General features: G+C 41.3%; 2 protein-coding genes across 5 annotated transcripts in view; one reads left to right on the top strand and one right to left on the bottom strand.

Annotated features, from left to right (window-relative positions):
* Positions 1-17,792, bottom strand: part of LOC142159857 (uncharacterized) — a 242,385-nt gene that overhangs the window by 108,267 nt on the left and 116,326 nt on the right. The window lies entirely within an intron of this gene.
* Positions 1-17,792, top strand: part of LOC142160642 (uncharacterized) — a 59,425-nt gene that overhangs the window by 34,657 nt on the left and 6,976 nt on the right. Inside the window, exons 11-21 of the mRNA XM_075215503.1 lie at positions 86-139; positions 258-788; positions 886-939; positions 1,059-1,118; positions 6,007-6,066; positions 6,315-6,374; positions 6,716-6,772; positions 7,188-7,247; positions 9,230-9,289; positions 15,762-15,815; positions 15,996-16,139. Of these exons, the coding sequence (XP_075071604.1) occupies positions 86-139; positions 258-788; positions 886-939; positions 1,059-1,118; positions 6,007-6,066; positions 6,315-6,374; positions 6,716-6,772; positions 7,188-7,247; positions 9,230-9,289; positions 15,762-15,815; positions 15,996-16,139 (1,194 nt within the window). The remainder of the gene's footprint in view (positions 1-85; positions 140-257; positions 789-885; positions 940-1,058; positions 1,119-6,006; positions 6,067-6,314; positions 6,375-6,715; positions 6,773-7,187; positions 7,248-9,229; positions 9,290-15,761; positions 15,816-15,995; positions 16,140-17,792) is intronic.

The following is a 17,792-nucleotide window of genomic DNA, read 5'->3' on the forward strand; positions in this document are numbered from 1 at the left end:
ATAATTAGCTGCTTTTGCTTACTTCCATCATATACACTTTGCACGGTTCTTACTAATCGTTTTATTTTTTTATGTATGTCTAAAGCCAGAGAAGACAACACTCAGCCAACAGACAGAATCGAAGCTCCTTCAACATCGGGTATGCAACTTATTTCAATATTTGTTACTTAAGAGTCTATTTTTAGTACAAATTAAATAGCAACTGTATTTATTTATTCATTGAATTTATTTAACTAATTTTTTTTTATATATATTAGAAATGTCTTCCTCTAGTAGCAGCAGGGAGGAGGGTATTCTTTCACCACAAGAAATGAGTCCTGAATATCAGCCCAAGACGAAAAGGACAGCACCTGCGGAAAGAAGCAGTTCTGCAATATCCGAGGATCAAAGGAAGCGGTCCCATCGCTTCTCCCTAACAGAGAACGAAGCCCTAGTCGATGGAGTCCTTCGAAATTACAATCAGCTGTTTGGTAGGCCCACTGGCCATACTCTTGGCACAGAGGCCAAAGAGGCTATCTGGCGAGAAATTGCGGAGGAAGTTACTTCAGTTGGTAGGTGTAGGCGAAATGCTACCGTTTGCAGAAAAAGATTCTCAGACTGCAAGATTAGTGTGAAAAAAAAACTGTCGGTCATGCGCCAGCAAGCCAAGAAAACTGGAGGTGGACCTCCGATGAACATAGAGCTAGTGTCCTGGGAACGAAGATTGCAGTACTGCCTTGCTCCAGAGCCTGTGATTGGAGTTTCATCTGGCCTTGACACTGGCACTGAATCCACAGTGTGTAGATTTGGTAGGATTGAATGATTAGCTTCTATTAAAATCCTCCATCATATCTGCTTTGCACAATTCTTACTAACCTTTTAATTTTTTCCCATGAATGTCTTAAGTGAAAGAAGAAAACACTCACTCAACAGAGGGAATTAAAGCTCCTTCAACATCAAGTAAGCAAATTATTTCCAATCCACGTCATAACATTGATAATATTAACATGATTTTTTATAGTCATGGAAGTAATTTAGGTAATATTAGAATCATATAGGTATGTAATTGGTTTCCTTAGGTAAAGATGTTATTCTGAAACGAAAGGATCCCCATCGTCCTCAACCATCAGCCTCATCCGGTAAGTATATATTGCAAGTGATCTGCCCTAATTCAATTTAAACCTCCTCTTTTGGAATTGTGTGAAAATAAAACAACCTTTGCGAGTCACCAAATTAGAAGTGTAAAATAGAGCCATGTGCTCAATTTTCATGCCGAGATTCACCTCATTAACATGTTCCTACATAAATGATCCCGAGCATGTATCTCCCACAGATAATATGGAATAGCACTCTCAGCTCTTGCACATCTTATATCAGAGTATAATAATAGATTTCTCATTCATCTTATTTGGGAGACAGTGGGCACTGGTGTTGGAGAAGGCACTAAAACTGAAAACTTGTTTGACCTCTAACTCTTCCCCCTCCATACCGCTCTACACCGCTCTACCAATATGTTCCTTGAGTTTTTTTCAGGGCACACATAAAACGTTTGTAGGGGTGTATTAAGTCCTTATTGTTGGTGATACACCCACAGACACACTTGGTGGTACCGCTTTTGGCAGGTAGCCGGAGATGTTACACGTCCTCTCTGACAGGAAAATCAGAATTGGTGGTGCCAGAAGCTAATGAATTAGCATGAAATATATCCGCATTTCATGCTAATTATTGGCTGGAGTCTCTGCCAGATTGAACATTATATATGGTCATATAAGTCCTGCATTATAATTTGGTGGAGTCATTACTCAGATTCTGCTTGACCACTTATTACAAGGACTGTGACTGATACACCTTTACTTGGATAAGTGCTATAGGATTGATGTTTTCAATGACACTCTTTAAGAAGGGTGATTCTATACATAACAACATAAAAGGAAGCATTTTGTTATTAATCCAAACTTGGATCATTATTTTTATTACATGTTTTAATTATGTTTTTAAGAAAAATGGCTGCTAAACCTTGGGAAGGTTGTATCTCGTTTTTATGTGTGTTCTGGTTGAACCTATTGAAGGTTTTATGGTTATACACTCTGCATTTCCTGTTTTTTTGATTTTGACAGTTTTGGTTGTGGACTGGCATTTCCACATACATTGAGTAGTGTGTGTATTTATTCTTTGGATCGAGAGCGACTATAATCTTCTATATTACACTACCTGTCTGTAAATTCAGTCTGTCTTCAGGAATTGTGCTCTACTGCTATTCTCCCTGTTGTCTCACTGTTACAATGAGCCATATGGGTCTGTTCCAGATTCAAGGCTGCTGGGGGAAAGATCTGTTATGTATTTAACAGGTTTCAAATGCCAGGCTTAGTTACCAAATAGATGTTCATAACTGGATCCTCAGTGTGCATCTTTTGAGGCTGAGGACATTGGGGGGGGGGGTGGGGGTGGGGGGGGGGGGGGGGTGAGGGTGCGCAACCACAATGGTGGAGTCAGCCTGGGCAAAGTCACTAGCTCAGTCCATCGCAGAGCTGACATGGTGTGTGGCGCTTCCTATGCTAACATTCCTGTAGGGACTTCGGCAGTAGATGCCCTTCTCAGGAAGGTTTGTCTCAATGGTTACCAGACCACCATTATTTCGGAACCACCATGGGTCCGCAGCCTTGAAAAAATCGGTTTAGGGTTTGGCATTAGTGTTTTAATCTCTGGAGTTACTGGAGACCTTGTAAATCCAGAAGTCTTGTAAGCAAAATAAACTACTAACACTTTAGATTTTTTAAAACTTGTTCATTCTGTAGAGATTCCAAAACTGGCTGCGATTATCACTCCAGCTCCGAATGTTCCAGTGGCCCCTTCTACGGTGGATGTCATTCCGCTGACTTTGGAGAATGTTGGGGTGAGTCCTCCTGTCCCTCCAGCTCCTCTTGGTTCCCAGGGGTAATTGGACCTTCATGGCTTACTTCCTTGATATATTGCCTAGAAAAAATAAATAAGTTTCTTGAATCCCGCAGACCTCAAGCTTCCAGTAAGCGGCATAGGTCCACTCATCCTTTCTTCACAGTCTCCGACTCAAAAGGAACTTCTGAGGAAGAAGGAGTAGTATTTGAGGACTTAGATGTATTGGATTTAGACTATGATAAGACATCTGAACCTGGTCTGTTCAAACCGCAGAAGATGCGAGTAGTCTGCTTTCCTCATTCTGCTGAACTGATTGATTTAATTGGCATGGAAACAGTCAGACAGATTTTTTATGATACCTGACCGGTGGGAACACACCAGTAGCACATTTGGCTCGACATACCATTCTCCCTGTTCCAGGCTTGACTGCACTTAAGGATGGCACCGACCATAAGGTGGAGAACTTTTTGAAGTCCATTTACATGGCAGCAGGCACTTCGATTAGGCCCATGCTACATTCCGCTTAGGTTTCTAGAGCGCTGGAGACCTGGTCAGAGTAGCTTTCATACAGTCTTTGGGATTCTGACTTGATTCCACTGTCACTGCATCTGAAGGAAGCCTCAGGGTACCACTATGTGGCATCTCAGAATGCAGCCTCCGTTTCTTCCCTCGTCTCAACATTTGCCATTGCAAACAGGATTCTCTGGTTGCTTTCTTGGGATACTGATGCTGAATCAAAGAGGTCCGTCGAATCTCTTCCTTATGCGGCCTGTGTTCTTTTTTGGTCCGGACCTGGATAACATGATATGTCAAGTTACGGGAGGTTAGTGCACCTTCCTCCCTGTTAATGCTCATAAACCACGAGGACATCGCTTTGGATACCTTCATTGGCCCTTTCAAGGTTGCTTTATTACTTGTGGGCAGTGTTCCAAAAGAAGGTCCTTGCGTCCAGAGGTCACTGACTCTGTGGCAGGTCCTCCGGTTCCAAAAGGCTTCCAGGACCTAAAAACCCTGACAAACCTGCACCCTGACGGAGTTCCTCCAAACCTCTGTTGTTCCAGGAACAATGGGTGGCTTCCTCTCCAGGGCAATGCACCACAGGGATTATGCAATGGGGTTACATGATAGACCTTCAAGGTCGGCCCCCTCACTATTTCTTCTCTACCACGCTTCCGCGGGTCAAAGTGAAACGGTTGGCTATGCTCCAGACGATCGCTTTGTTTCTTTCTGCCAGGTTGACAGCTTTCACATAGAGTCCTTGAGGTCATTGATCTACGGGTAGGAACCTAACGAGTTCCTGGCCTCATTGATCAACGTGTTGGAACCTAACGAGTTCCTGGCCTCCATGGTCGTCTACAATGCTTAGCTCCATGTGCCTATGTGGGAAAGACATCAGTTACTGCTCAGATTTGCAGTGGGTACTCCCATTTTCAATTCAGGGCGCTTCCGTTCTGCCTTTCCACAGACACAAGGGTCTTTTATAAGATCTTGGCGGTCATGCCCATGTGGTTATGTTCCTTGGGATATGCATCATCCCCTATCTGGATGTTTTGCTCATAAAGACGGACTCATCTTTTGCCGACCATAACAGTGCTGGAACAGCACAACTGGATCCTTAAATTTCAAAAGTGCCAGTTGGTCCCCTGTCAGCAGATGGTGTTCCTTGGACTTATATTAGACTCCAGAAAGGTGCACCTTATTAAGGCCGAAGTGAGTAGGGTCTTGGGAGCGAGTCGTCCTTCCATCCCCTATGTATGTAGATGATGAGGAAGATGGTCTTCACTTTCAAAACACTCCAGTACAGTCGGTTCCATTCTCGTACATTTCAGTGGGATCTCTTGTTCAAATGCTCAGTATCCCGCTGGCCTCTGTTACTCTGGATGTCTTCCAAGATGCATCTCTCTCTCCATTGGTGGTTAGTGGAGGTTCACTCGACGGTGGGCGGGTCCTTTGCCCCGTGGTCCTGGATAATAGTCACCACAAATGCCAGTCTTTTGGGATGGGGAGTGGTTGTCCTTCAGTGTCGCCTCTAGTTTCTGTGGTTGGCTTGGGTAGCTTCTGTCCCAAAAAATATCTTTAAGCTCCGAGCCATGCTGCTATCTCTACATAGGGCTCAGTCGCTCCTTCAGGGCAATCCAGTCCGTTCAGAAAATGTTGTATATGAATCGGCAGGGCAACACCAGGAGTGCCATAGTGATGAAAGAGGCTCCCGGATATTGTCCTGGGCAGTGCAGTTCTGGGTTTGGAATATTGGGACCTAAACCTGGTCATTTCTGTGTTACAGCAGCTTCCATTTGAGCCTCTTGAATCTCATGATCTTAAATTCCTGACCTGGAAGGTGTCCTTATTACTAGCCATAGGTTCAGCGAGAAGTGTGTAAAAATTGTCTTCCCTGTCTTGCAGGTCACCGTATCATGTCTTTCACAAAGCCAGGACTGTTATGCACACTAATGCCGTCTTTGTAGCCCAAGAAGGTATCGGAATTTCATCTGAACCAAGATATCGTTATCCCTGTGTTAGGACATAATCCCGCATCCAGAAATGACAAATCTCTCCACCTGTTGGCTGTGGTTAGACTTGAGGATTTATACAGACAGATTGTCATTCTTGCGCAGAACAAACAGCCTCCTTCTTCTTCATGGCATGCACAAGAGAGAATGGCCAGCAACAACAGTTGTAAGATGGTTTAAAGTTACTGTTCGACAGGCTTATGTCTTAGAAGGAACTCCAGTTCCAGATAACAATACAGCTTTATCAGTGAGCGCCTCCTGGGCAACTTGGCATGTAGCCTCAGTTTGAACAGTTGGGAGCAACCTGGTTCTCTGTCCAAACCAAATTCTACAGGTTTAATGTCTTTGTTTCCAAAGACGCCAACTTTGGTCTAAAACATATGCGCGCAGCAGTGTACGAGTGTACCCTTCCCTAGGGGCATCTTTGAAATTTCCCCAAGGTTAAGCAGTGTACTCCAAATAGGATGAATGAGAAAATATTTTCTTTGTTCTTTCCATAAGATCTATTTATCGGAATCCATTTGGATCTTCATCCATATCTGTGAAATGCGTTTAATTTTGTAAACTTATATAGTTATAAGTCACTATGTAAAAGCTTTTCTTATTTTATGTTTCCTTATAGGGAAAGAAAGCGGGACTTCAAGAAATGAGCCCCATTGGCCTCAACCAAAAAAATCAACCGGTAAGTTTGTATATCGAATGCTTGTGTACCGCTACAATAATTTGTAAATTTGCGTACTAAGTTTTACTAGTGTAAGAATAAAAAGTTGTTTTAATCTATTCCCAATGTATACAAGATAGAGCACCCTCGTTAAACAGGCATAGAATTATAATTAAAAAAAATTGTACTTGAATTGTCTATCATCACCCACTGTCAACCACAATAAAAAATTATAAAACAAAAATCTTACATCATTTTTTTTTGCATAGGGAAAGACGTCAGCTCAACATTAAAGGATCCCCACCATCATCAACCAACAAAACCACCTGGCAAGTTTGTATATTAATTGCATGTTATATTCCTTAATAACTTGTCAACCAAGGTCGTATCTTTGTAACCTTTTTTATTATTGATATGAGTCTAAAAGTATAAAACTTAAATTGTCAAAGCCCATACCCCCTTTGTACCATTTGTAACGCAGTGATCCACCTCAGTCTGATCTGATGAAAGATATGGCACACCCATCAAAGTGATTTCCCATTGCCAAAAACATCTTCTAACATTAAGTATTATTACCTACTTATGTGAACGTTAAGTGATCATTTTTATCGCCTCATCGTTTTACTTTCTCTGACTCTACAAAAGGTTCTTATACACTCTGTTCACACAGGGAAAGACGTTTCAGTAAAAAAGCATCCACACCGGCCTCAAACAACAGCATCGTCCGGTAAGTAGGTTGAACTAGATTGGCCATAGTCAGCCGAAAACATTCATTTAAAATGTGTATCTGTACGAGAATCAAGTAACATAACATAAACTAGTATGAGTGTAATAGATTCGCACATGTCCAATTTTGAATGACAGAATCATACTCAAGTAAATTTGTCAGCATACATGATTCTAAGTATCTCTTATATGTGGTTAGTGTTACTTACTTAACTTTAATTACTGACTCATTTTATTTATGCCAAATCTGCTAGAATACAGGCTGCACCCAAAAGAATGACTCCGAAATCCTAGAAACATCTGTTCTTACAATAATCTCCTACCATAACCTAAGATTTTAACCCAACATCAATAATTAATATTAAAACGTATGAATATATTTTGTCAAATTATTGTTATTTTATGTCCGCCCTTAGGTAAAGATGTCAGGCCAACTATTAAGGCTCCCCACGTGACTTTATCAAGCAAATCTTTTGGTGAGTAGATACATTGATTATATGTGCTGGGCCATAATAAATTGAAAAAAATAATATATTTTTGTTAAAATTAAAGCGGCATTACAATTTTAATAAATATTAGTTTCAAACAGTTCAATTTGTAACAATTTACATGTCATCTTCTGCCTCTAAGAGCATTTTACTTCATAAATAATCATTAGAATTTCTCTTTCAATCATGGGGTGCATTGGATACGCCGGGCTAAGACTTGGGTAACAGCAGCTTGGGCATTTTTAAATATGACTCCCAAAAACCTCATGCTCCTTCCCATCTATACTGCAAGTTTCAGTCCTTTTTTTATTCCCTCTCTATCGTAGATTCAGTGAGATGGGATTTTCCGACGTTTGGTAGATGTTCCCATGCCCCTTTAAGTCAACCACCATTGCGGTTTGCTACCTTTACGGATAGTACTGATAGGAAGGTAGAGGCTTAAGACCCAACAGAGCTTTGGCTTGGGTTTCAGTTAACCTGTCTGAGCAATTGGTTGGAGGGGCTGCAATCTGTGAAACCCTGAGCAGATTTGTTCACTCTGGTGGAGGTGCTTCTTCCCTTTTGTAAATAGGCACTGATGACTATGGATGCCAGACTGGTGGGGGGCTATCACCTTTCAGTGCCGCATTCATGGTATTTGGACTCCATGAGACTCAGAACATTATTTCAATGCCCTGGTCTGTGCATGCTCGTTCATGGGAGGAAGGGCGATTTAGCTGGTGGTATACCTCAATCATCAGGAAGGCATCGAGACTTGCATGATCTTGAGATGAGTGAATGTTCTGGCCATCATGGCAGTTGTTTACACCAGGGTTGGAGATCTGGGCTAGTTTTTCATAGCAATGCCCTTCTCCTTTGGATGATAGTATCCTGGTTAAACAACAGGGTGGAGCATTTGCTCTGGGTCAGGGGATTCACAGGCGTTGTTGAGAGATGCCTTGTCGGTACCCTGAGATTTCTTTCTGATTTACCTATTTCCTCCAGTAGCAATGCTTCCATGGGTATTCTAGAAGGTATGAGAGGGCGCTGAAGTGTGACTGGTGGAACCAGACTGGCAGAGAAGTTTGTGGTACATCGACAATTTTAGAATGGCTGCTGCCTTCAACACCAGACCTTCTAGGCCAGGTTACTTTCTGCACCAGAGGTACCTTGGACACGACTTGGGGCTTTGGCTATGCAGCTATGTCAGGTGGTCATCTGGTCTTAGCTATACTTTTTCCTAAACTCTACTGATACAACATTTGGGCATCCAAAGATGGTGGTCTTAGATTCATGGTACCCTCCCTTAGGGGTGAGCATCTTTGGGACGACCCGAGCATATCCATATCTGCCATGGATGATAGAGAAAATGGGAAAATGGGAATCCTGTACTTGCATTAAATCCTTTTCTTTGAGTCCAACGGGGGACACTGGACGGTCACCCTTTACACTTTGTTCATGTCTTGTACTCTCCTTGTTAAAGTTCTCATTCTGGTTGCTTTATTGTTTTCTCCTCTCCCTCTTGGTCTGTACTGGTTCTGTCCTTGGGGCTTTGTTAGGAAAATACTTAAGTTTCTGATGGGCTTCCAACTTATAGAAGGGGAGGAACTTGAGTTTTTTGGAGGCAAGTTTTAAAGAGCCCAAAGCTCCTTTCACTGTACTCATTACACCAGCGTATCCAATGTCCCCCATTGCACTCAGAAAAAGCAATTTAACAAAGGTAGAGAAATCCAATTAAATCTCTTACTGACGTAAAACTCTCCCACAACTTATACTGTATCAATAAAAATATTATATTGCCAGCTGTTTCTTACTTTGTCAGCATAAAATTTTGAATGACAGGACAAACCTGAAAAATTGGTTGGCTACTTTCAATTCACTTCTTTTTTATATCTATGATCACATTAAACAGAACACCTTAATTATTGTGAAATCTGTTTGTGGTTTATTCTTCAAATAAATTCAAATTCATATTTCTTATTTTCCAATAGTTAAAGATGTTGAACCGTCAAGAACGGATCTTGAACAGGCTCAACTGAACAAACCATCTGGTAAATTGGCCTATCGTTTGCATGTGATTGGGTAAAATAATGTTTGCTAAAATATTATTAAAATTACCCGACTGGGTTTGTAATAAATTTCCTTGTATGACATTGTACATGCACATAAAATGTACATTTTTCATAAAAATATATCTTAGAGGTGAACACTGTTTGCAGGCAACAGCTGTCTCAGTTCTTCCACTCCTTTTATCTGATTCTTTGGTCTACCGCAGGTTTTATCTCTTTGGAATGATTTTAGGTTTTTCTCTACTCGAGCAGCACAAACACTCCAACCCTTCCCTGAGATTTTGCTGAGGACTCTGATTATGATGACTCCACCAGCTTTGAAGAAGGGCCATTTAGCAGACGACTTGGTCATGGTGGTTCCAACTTTAAAAAAAGATGTTTGCCCAAGATGTTGTGGGAACTGAGGGCTAGTCCTGATCAGAAATTACAGTTTCCGTGGAGGTTCCCGCCCATTTCCCTTTCCATTTGAGGATACAGCGAAGAGCAAAATTCCATATAAGATTGACATGCTGGTGGCTCGTCTTTCCAAATCTACCACTGTTCCGAGGGCTGCTTCACTTAAGGACAGTACGGACCGCAAGTGTGAAGGCAAATCCACCTATGTTGCAGTAGTTGCAGGCCTGAGACCAACCTTGGCTTTAGCATGGGTTAGCAAGGCTATTGAGAAGTGGTCTGAACAGGTGATCAAGGGTCTTTAGTAAAGCACTCCAACTTCTGATTTACTGCCCTTAATGAATCACATTAGGAAAGCATCTGAATACCTAAGTGAGGCAGCTCTGGTTGTGGCCCTTGTGGATTCTAAGATTTCCACATCGGCAGTTACTGCTAGGAGGGTTCTTTGACTCAGTTCTTGGTATCAAGATGTAGAGTCCTATAGGATACTGGAATCCTTACCATTTGATGGTCAGGCTCTCTTTGTCCTTTTGTTCAGTGGGACCTCAACTTGGTCCTATTGGCTTTACGGTTTCCTCCTTTTAAGTCATTGCAGTTGGTTGAGTTCAAATTTCTTTAATAGAAAACAGTCTCAGAGTTGGGGGCTCTTTCTTGTTAGTTTTCTTTCCTGACTTTTTTATAGTGATATGGAGTTATGCACTAATCTATCATTCCAGCCTAAGGTGGTGTTTCCACCTTATCCAGGAGATCATCATCGCTTCTTTATGACAGCCATGATCCTTAGATGCCTGGGATCTGGGTCTCTTGTGTGATGTGGTCAGATCGGTAAGGATCTACGTGGACAGGACTTAATCTTTATGGAAAATGGATTCTCTTTTAGTCCTTTACAAACATTTGCCAAATGGATCAAAGCAGTTATCCATCAGGCTTTACATCAGTTCAGGTAAACAGTGACAGAAAATATATCTGCTCACTCTACCAGATTGGTAATATCTTCTAGGGTGGTGCTGCATGTAGCCTTGGAAGCTAAATCCATTTCTCTGATTCCAAATGGGGACACTGCAATTCCTCCCTTTACAGTAATAGTGTGTTTCTCTTGTTACTTATTTGCCCTAAACTTTGGGCTTTATAAGTTATAAACTGGAATATCTTTTGGTTGGGGGATATAGAGGGGAGGAGCCTTTCCTTTGACTAGTTAACTCCTAAGTGCCTAGCTCCAGTGTTGGCTCTATATCCCCATGATTGCAGTGTCCCCCAGAAGGATTAAAAGAAATGGGCTACCACTACAGCTTATGAAATTTGATCGCTTTCATTTTAAACCAATAAGTTTTGCAAAAATGATGAACGTCTCTTAGTGCCTACTACTGTCAAACCTATTAATTCATATTTTCTTGCTCATTTGTTTATTGTGTTTGTAAGGTCAAAGTTATTTTCTCTATTTATATAGTGAAAGAGGTTATGTCAACAAGAATGGATCCACACGAGCAATCATCTCATTTATGGGACTGTGCTTCACCATGGGCATAGAGAGCCCTGTGCTAGGAGTGGGTCACTATCTAATAAAAAAATACCTCTATGCCCCCTACACTGAAAGTTATTTAGTGGCCATAAGCCCTTTTTTTAAAACTCTTTGAAGAGGAAACAACTGGAGAAATACAAACATATTGAACGCAAGAATATGATTATACAAGGTGTCTCCTCCATGTTTTATACATTATATTAATGGGGTAGGGGGGGAAATGGAGGGAGAAGGGGAGGGAGGGAGGTAGAAAGGCACACATTCTATTGACAATATTGCTAATAAGTATACATGGAACATGACTAGGAGGAACTAAACCAAACAATTAAATAGCAGACAGGTGTTACTCACCAACAGCGCGCCGTGCCCAGCCCGGAGGATCCAGAAGCGGCCCAAGAACTATATTCCACCTACAGGAGGGGGAGCCGTACTGAAAAGGCAACTACGGCTTTCTAGCAAATACCACGGGGCCCACACCCTGTCGAAATTGTGTGATTTATCGTGCAGATAGTACGTTATCCTCTCCATGCTTGCGACATGCCAAATGTAAGACCGTAGTTCCTGCATGGATGGTGCATTGGGGTCTTTCCAATGCTTTGCTATTAGGGATTTAGCAGCTGTCAGTATATGGGAGATAAGCTTGTTAGAAGGCACGCTCTCATCAGGTATAGGGCGGGATAGAAGGAATGACCAGGGGTCCTTATTTATCTGTTGTTTTGACACAGAGTTTATAAGTGTAAGGACCATGTTCCAAAAAGGAACTATACGAGGACAGGTCCACCATATATGTAGCATCGTGCCCCTCTGGCCACACCCCCGCCAGCAGCCCGGAGTGGCCATGGGAAACATTTTGGACAGCTTGTCAGGGGTATAGTACCACGTATAGTATAATTTGTAGGCCGTTTCCTTAATTAATGTAGAAATCGAGCTCTTGGCAATCGCCTCCCTGATCTCCTCCCAGCAAGAGTCATCTGGGGGAGGTCCCAGGTCATTCTCCCATTCCCGCTTATGCCGGCCTGGCGTGTTAAAAGTATATTCTATAAGCCAATTATAGATCTCAGAGATCATCCCTTTGGTGAGTGGTGAGTGTAGACACATATGCTCAAAAGAGGTAAGGGTCCGGAGAGCATCAGGGGAGGGCAAGGACATGACGAAGTGTCGAACCTGGAAGTATTCAAAGAACAGCGGGCGGAAAGGTTCAAACCTATGGTAAAGCTCCCATAAGCCCTTTTGTGATTTCTATTTTCTTATTTTTAATAGCGGTGTGCCCTACAAGAACACAGCTCTTTATAGAGGGCTCCTGGAGGGATCACCTGGATGATACAGTCACCAGGAACCCAGTGGCTTCAGAACAATTGTAGTGCAGCCACCAGCCCACGCGCCGGTATCCACGAGACTACCCACCCCCACTCTCTGCCATGTTCTCATGGCTGTAATGGGCTTCAGGCAGTCCGTCCCCGGCTGTGATGCATGAGAGCTGCAATCAGCAAAGAGCGACCTCAAGTGGCAAGTGGAATGAGTCAGGTGGGCACTGCAGTTGAAGCCCACCACTAGGGACAACAACTGGTAAAGGGACCTGTCACTTGAGACAGCACAATAGTTGGATTGGGGCCCTGGTTAAGGTGCTTTCCCCCACTAGTAACACCTGCCTCTTTGCCTGCCATTCCACTCAGAGTGCTCACCTCTGTTGTGCTAGGCTTGTAGAGTGAGGATCCGAATGTGGGAAATATTTTTCATTTTTAATACAGTGTGGTTGAATGTTTGCTCTCCTGTCACTGGACACTCTCCTGTTTATGTGCTTGAGTACTGACTTATTTAGCTATTTTGTTCACCTATTTTGTCTTAGCATGGTACGCTGTCATGCTTTTTAGTACTGACTCTATTTAGCCACTTTCTTGGGTCACTGTATTCTCTCTTGCTTCTGGTATTGAGCTTCTTTAGCACTTTGTTTATTCTCTGTGATGTTGTTGTTAAATTCACAGTGAGTACCTAGATTACTTTAGATACATTTTGAGATCTGCAACCCCAAGTCTATTTCTTAGGGCATTCTAAATCGGAATTCTCCTCTCAGGAGTAAGGCGAGATCCAGAGTGACTTCAGACTATGAGGACCTGACAGAAGTGTAAGATAACTCCTCTAGCACACAAGGGGACTGAGAATTTGGTTTTAGCGGTCAGACAGACCCTTGATATTCAAAATGTTGAGAAATCGGTGGTTCCTGAATTTTCTTACATAAAAGGAAGAAGAAGCTAGACAGTGTTTTTTACTTCCTCCCCACCTATGACCAAAATCTTTGGTGAGGCTTAGCAGAAACCAGATAGGCTGTTTAAGGTTCCATGAAGGTTCCGGTTCAACTACCCCTTCTCAGAAGCAGACACATAGAATGGGAGATTCCACCAAATGTAGATTCTCCCATTGCCCATCTCGCAAAGTCCACAACTATTTTGGCTTGGATGGGCAGACATCCAATTCCAGGCCTGCTGAACAAAAGTCTGCATGATAGGCTCTCTCTCTGCCCAGGTGGGACCAGTATCTCGCTCTTTCGAGGCGAGTGGATTAGTTTATCTTCTGACTTATGGGTTAGAGGCATCATTAAAAGAGATTACGTATTGGACCTGTTTGGGCCTCCACCCAAAGTGGAGATGTTGCCTATAGCAACCAATCAGATTCTAGTTATAATTTATTTAGTACATTCTACAAAATGACAGCTAGAATCTGATGATAGACAACATCTCCAATTTTTCAAACACGCAGCTTAATGATTTTACCTCCATGTGTTAGAGAGTCGTTTTACCATCCATTGCAAAAGCTAATGGGAAGAATGGTATTTTGCTCCAAAGCGGTGCAGTTGCTCGCTTACGCCGATGTTCTAAGTGTGTAGGCTACCTCTCAGAGAAGATCTTCTGAATAGGCTGGCTTTAACAGCATGGCTTTTGAGACAATGATTCTTGGAAATAAAGAGCTATCTGAGAAGGTCATTCAGACCATCATAAAGGCTGGGAAACTGACCTCTTCCAAAAACTACCACAGGGAATGCAAACCTACATGGGCTGGTGTAAAAGAAAAAGGGTTCACACTTCTTCCTTTAAATTGGCAGACCTTTTGTCCTTCTTGCAAAATGGCCTAGACTGTGGTTTGCAATTGGCGTCCCTTAAAGCTTATGTGTCGGCTTGTTTATCTTCTTCCAGAGGAAGCTGGCCACTATTCCTGAGGTCCAGACTTTTCAGGGGATTCTTCATGTGCAACCACCTTATATTCCACCGGTAGTTCTGTGGCACCTCAACTTGGTAACTGCTATTGCGCCAAAAGGACCGTTTGAGCCTCTTGAATCTGTTGATCTTAAGTTCCTTACCTGGAAGATTTCTTTTTTACTGGTCATTGCTTCAGCAAGATGGTTGTCTGAATTGGCTGTCCTGTCTCCATATCTTGTATTACACAATGATAGTGCTGGTCTGCTAACCAAGCCTTCTTTGCTGCCTATGGTGGTGTATTCTGAACCAGGATATTGATATCCCTGTTGTCCTTTACCATATTCTACTGGGTCAATGTCTTTATTTACAAATATGTCAAGTTTACAAATTACGTCGGCTTTGGCCACAAAGTGTTGCGCACAACTGTGTCTGAATGCACCCTCCCCTGGGGGCAGCTTTGTAACCTCCACATGGTGAAGCATTGTCCTCCAAATTGGATAATTAAGAAAAGAGGATTTTTGTACTTGCCATAAAATACATTTTTCTGAATCCATTTGGGGGACACCGTATTCCCAGCTCTTCTTCGCTCTGTTTTCCGGTATTGTTCTTGTTTGCGTGGTGAGTTTAGTTTTATCTTATGGTTTTTTTTTAGTTAAAAACTGATTACTTCCAGTAGAGGGGGCATAGAGAGGAAAGAGTAAACCATAGCACAGTGCTCTCTATACCCCATTGTGGCACAGTGTTCCCCAAATGGATTCGGAGAAATGTTTTTTACTGTCAGTATAAAATCTTATTTTTGGATGCTTTTAATAATAAAATTTACATAAAACCAAGACTATTGGGGGTATATTTACTAAACTGGGTTTTAAAAAGTGGAGATGTTGCCTATAGCATCCAGCAACCAATCCGATTCTAGTTATCATTTATATAGTACATTCTACAAATGACATCTAGATTCTGATTGAATGCTATAGGCAACATCTCCGCTTTTTCAAACCCACAGTTTAGTAAATATACCCCCTGAACTTCATGGGCCACTGCATGATCAAGTATTTATTATCTAATACATAAGTGGTATTCACTATGTATATGTTTTGTCAACTGATTATTTATGGGCATTGGATGAAGACAGTTTGACAGCAAAATAAATGTTGTTCTCATAATCTTTAAATGTTATTATTGGGGATATTTTTTCAGTGAGCCAAACATGGGTTTGAAGAGCATAATACATTTTTTGCCACAAATTAATATTTATTTTAAACTTAATTCATCAGCATACGATGGGCGTCACTTGTTGAAATTTTGTCTCTCGACTATGAACTTTTTGGTTTAACTTCTTTTTTTTCACTAGGCACATCAGTATCAGGTGGAAAAAGGAAAAGAAAAGACAGACATTGTTTAACAGGTATTTATTAATGAATTCCTTTTTCTAAAGCTCATAAATGTTCTACTTTCATAATTTTCTGCCATCATTCTCAATAATGATGATACAGAGGAATTGTTGACTAATTTGAACTGTTCATAGCCATATTCTGTCTTAATATGTCAAGGTGCTATTTTTAAATTATAATTTATGCCTGTTAAGGTACATCAGAGAGAACCATGGAACGGACTGACCAGAACGCAGATTTAAGTTCACGTACAGAAGAGTCTCCAAGGCGAGGTGATGAACTGTCACGTTCAGAAACAATGGCTACAGAGCAAGGGCAACAGTCTTTGCAACGTACAGGTATCATATCTATTTTATGTGATGTAAATGTGTATATCTATAATATAAAAGCCTAGTGGCGTGTGTTAGTCTGTGTGTGAAAAAAAAAAAAAACCCAAGCTGCAGCGCCACCTGCTGGGCGGAGTTATACACTGACCTACTAAATTCTTAGTGTGTGTGGAGAAAAAAAATCAGAAAGGGCTGAAATTTGGTATACTAAGATGTTTTTAATTTGTTAATTTAATTTGTTAATTGTTAAAAGTGTTTATAAAGATTTAAAAAAAATATATATATATTTCTTGAAGGAGAAGTGACAGTTGGGAGTGGTTGGTGGTTGCCAGGGGTGACAGTGGGGAGTGGTTGGTGGTTGCCGGGGGTGACAGAGCGAGAGAAGTGTGATACTCAAGACCGCTGAGAGAGATCCCTGTGTCTGGATAGACATCTGGATAGATGTGACGATAAAGATGAAGGATGAGGTGATGGAGAAAAATGATGAGGTGGTGACATGTGGACAAAACCACGTTAAAAAAGGGCGCTTGCGTCGGGAAGTAACGCTCTTTCCCTGAGGAGGCCTATATTTTATATTTATATTCTTATATAATATTATATTGTCTTTGCACGGGTTAACTAAAATAAGTATATGTGTGTGTGTGTAATATATATATATATATATATATATATATATATTATTCTCCAGAGCGCTCCAGTAATATCACAGCAGCTCAGATTCCTTCAAAAAGGACAAACTACCCTCCTATATACCGACAATACAAGCAAGATGAAACAATAGGTGCTAGATATGAGTCATATATATATATAGTCCCAATTACACCTCAAAAGTCCATATATAAAAACGAATGAGTAAGTGTCTCTGACTTCTGGTTCCTGTTTTCTTCTTTTTACCTTTTCATCCTCATCAGATAGGCATACAAATTGGAAAAGAGAGAAATATAACAATAGTGAAATATGTCCAAACAGGGTTATATAAGGGCCCAAAGCACAATACCTCACCACGTGAGAAAAAAAAAGAGGGACCACCCCAATCCTTATAAGTGTAACTATAGATGAGGTAGATCACCATAGGTTCCAACACCCCCCTTATGGTAATATGCTTACATCAAACTAATAATGATAGATAATAGAGGCATAATCAACATCTTTTCAAAAACGAATTTTCACACCAATGGACTTCTCTTATATCCTTTTCCGGATCGTTTGCACTCAAAAGAGAAGAATTCGATCTAGGTGCATTACTTAAAACAATTTATTAAAATAATAAAAAACAGTAGATGCCCCTACCAGATGATGCAGGAGATATAGCATATAGAAAAGCCACACAGGCCTTTGAACAAGTACATCTCAATGTCCTCCACACAGCAGGGTTACAAACGCATTTCAATCTTCCTCTAGGATCTTTCTCAAGGTGTCTCTCATACTGACTCCAGGTGACCTTTTATACTATGGTTCACCTCCATTAACCAATCACAGTATCAAATCCAAGTGCATACAAATAAATACTGCCTCCATCCAAATTCAATTCTAACAGATTCCCAAATGTTAGTACATATATATGTCAAAAAGCATAAAATAACACAGAAAGGTTTGCACAGTGAATCATCATCATAGTGAACGCACCGCAAGTTCCACACAAATCATCAATATTATATTTTGTAA

Source organism: Mixophyes fleayi, chromosome 6, assembly GCF_038048845.1.
Source record: "Mixophyes fleayi isolate aMixFle1 chromosome 6, aMixFle1.hap1, whole genome shotgun sequence".
Classification (NCBI taxonomy): domain Eukaryota; kingdom Metazoa; phylum Chordata; class Amphibia; order Anura; family Limnodynastidae; genus Mixophyes; species Mixophyes fleayi.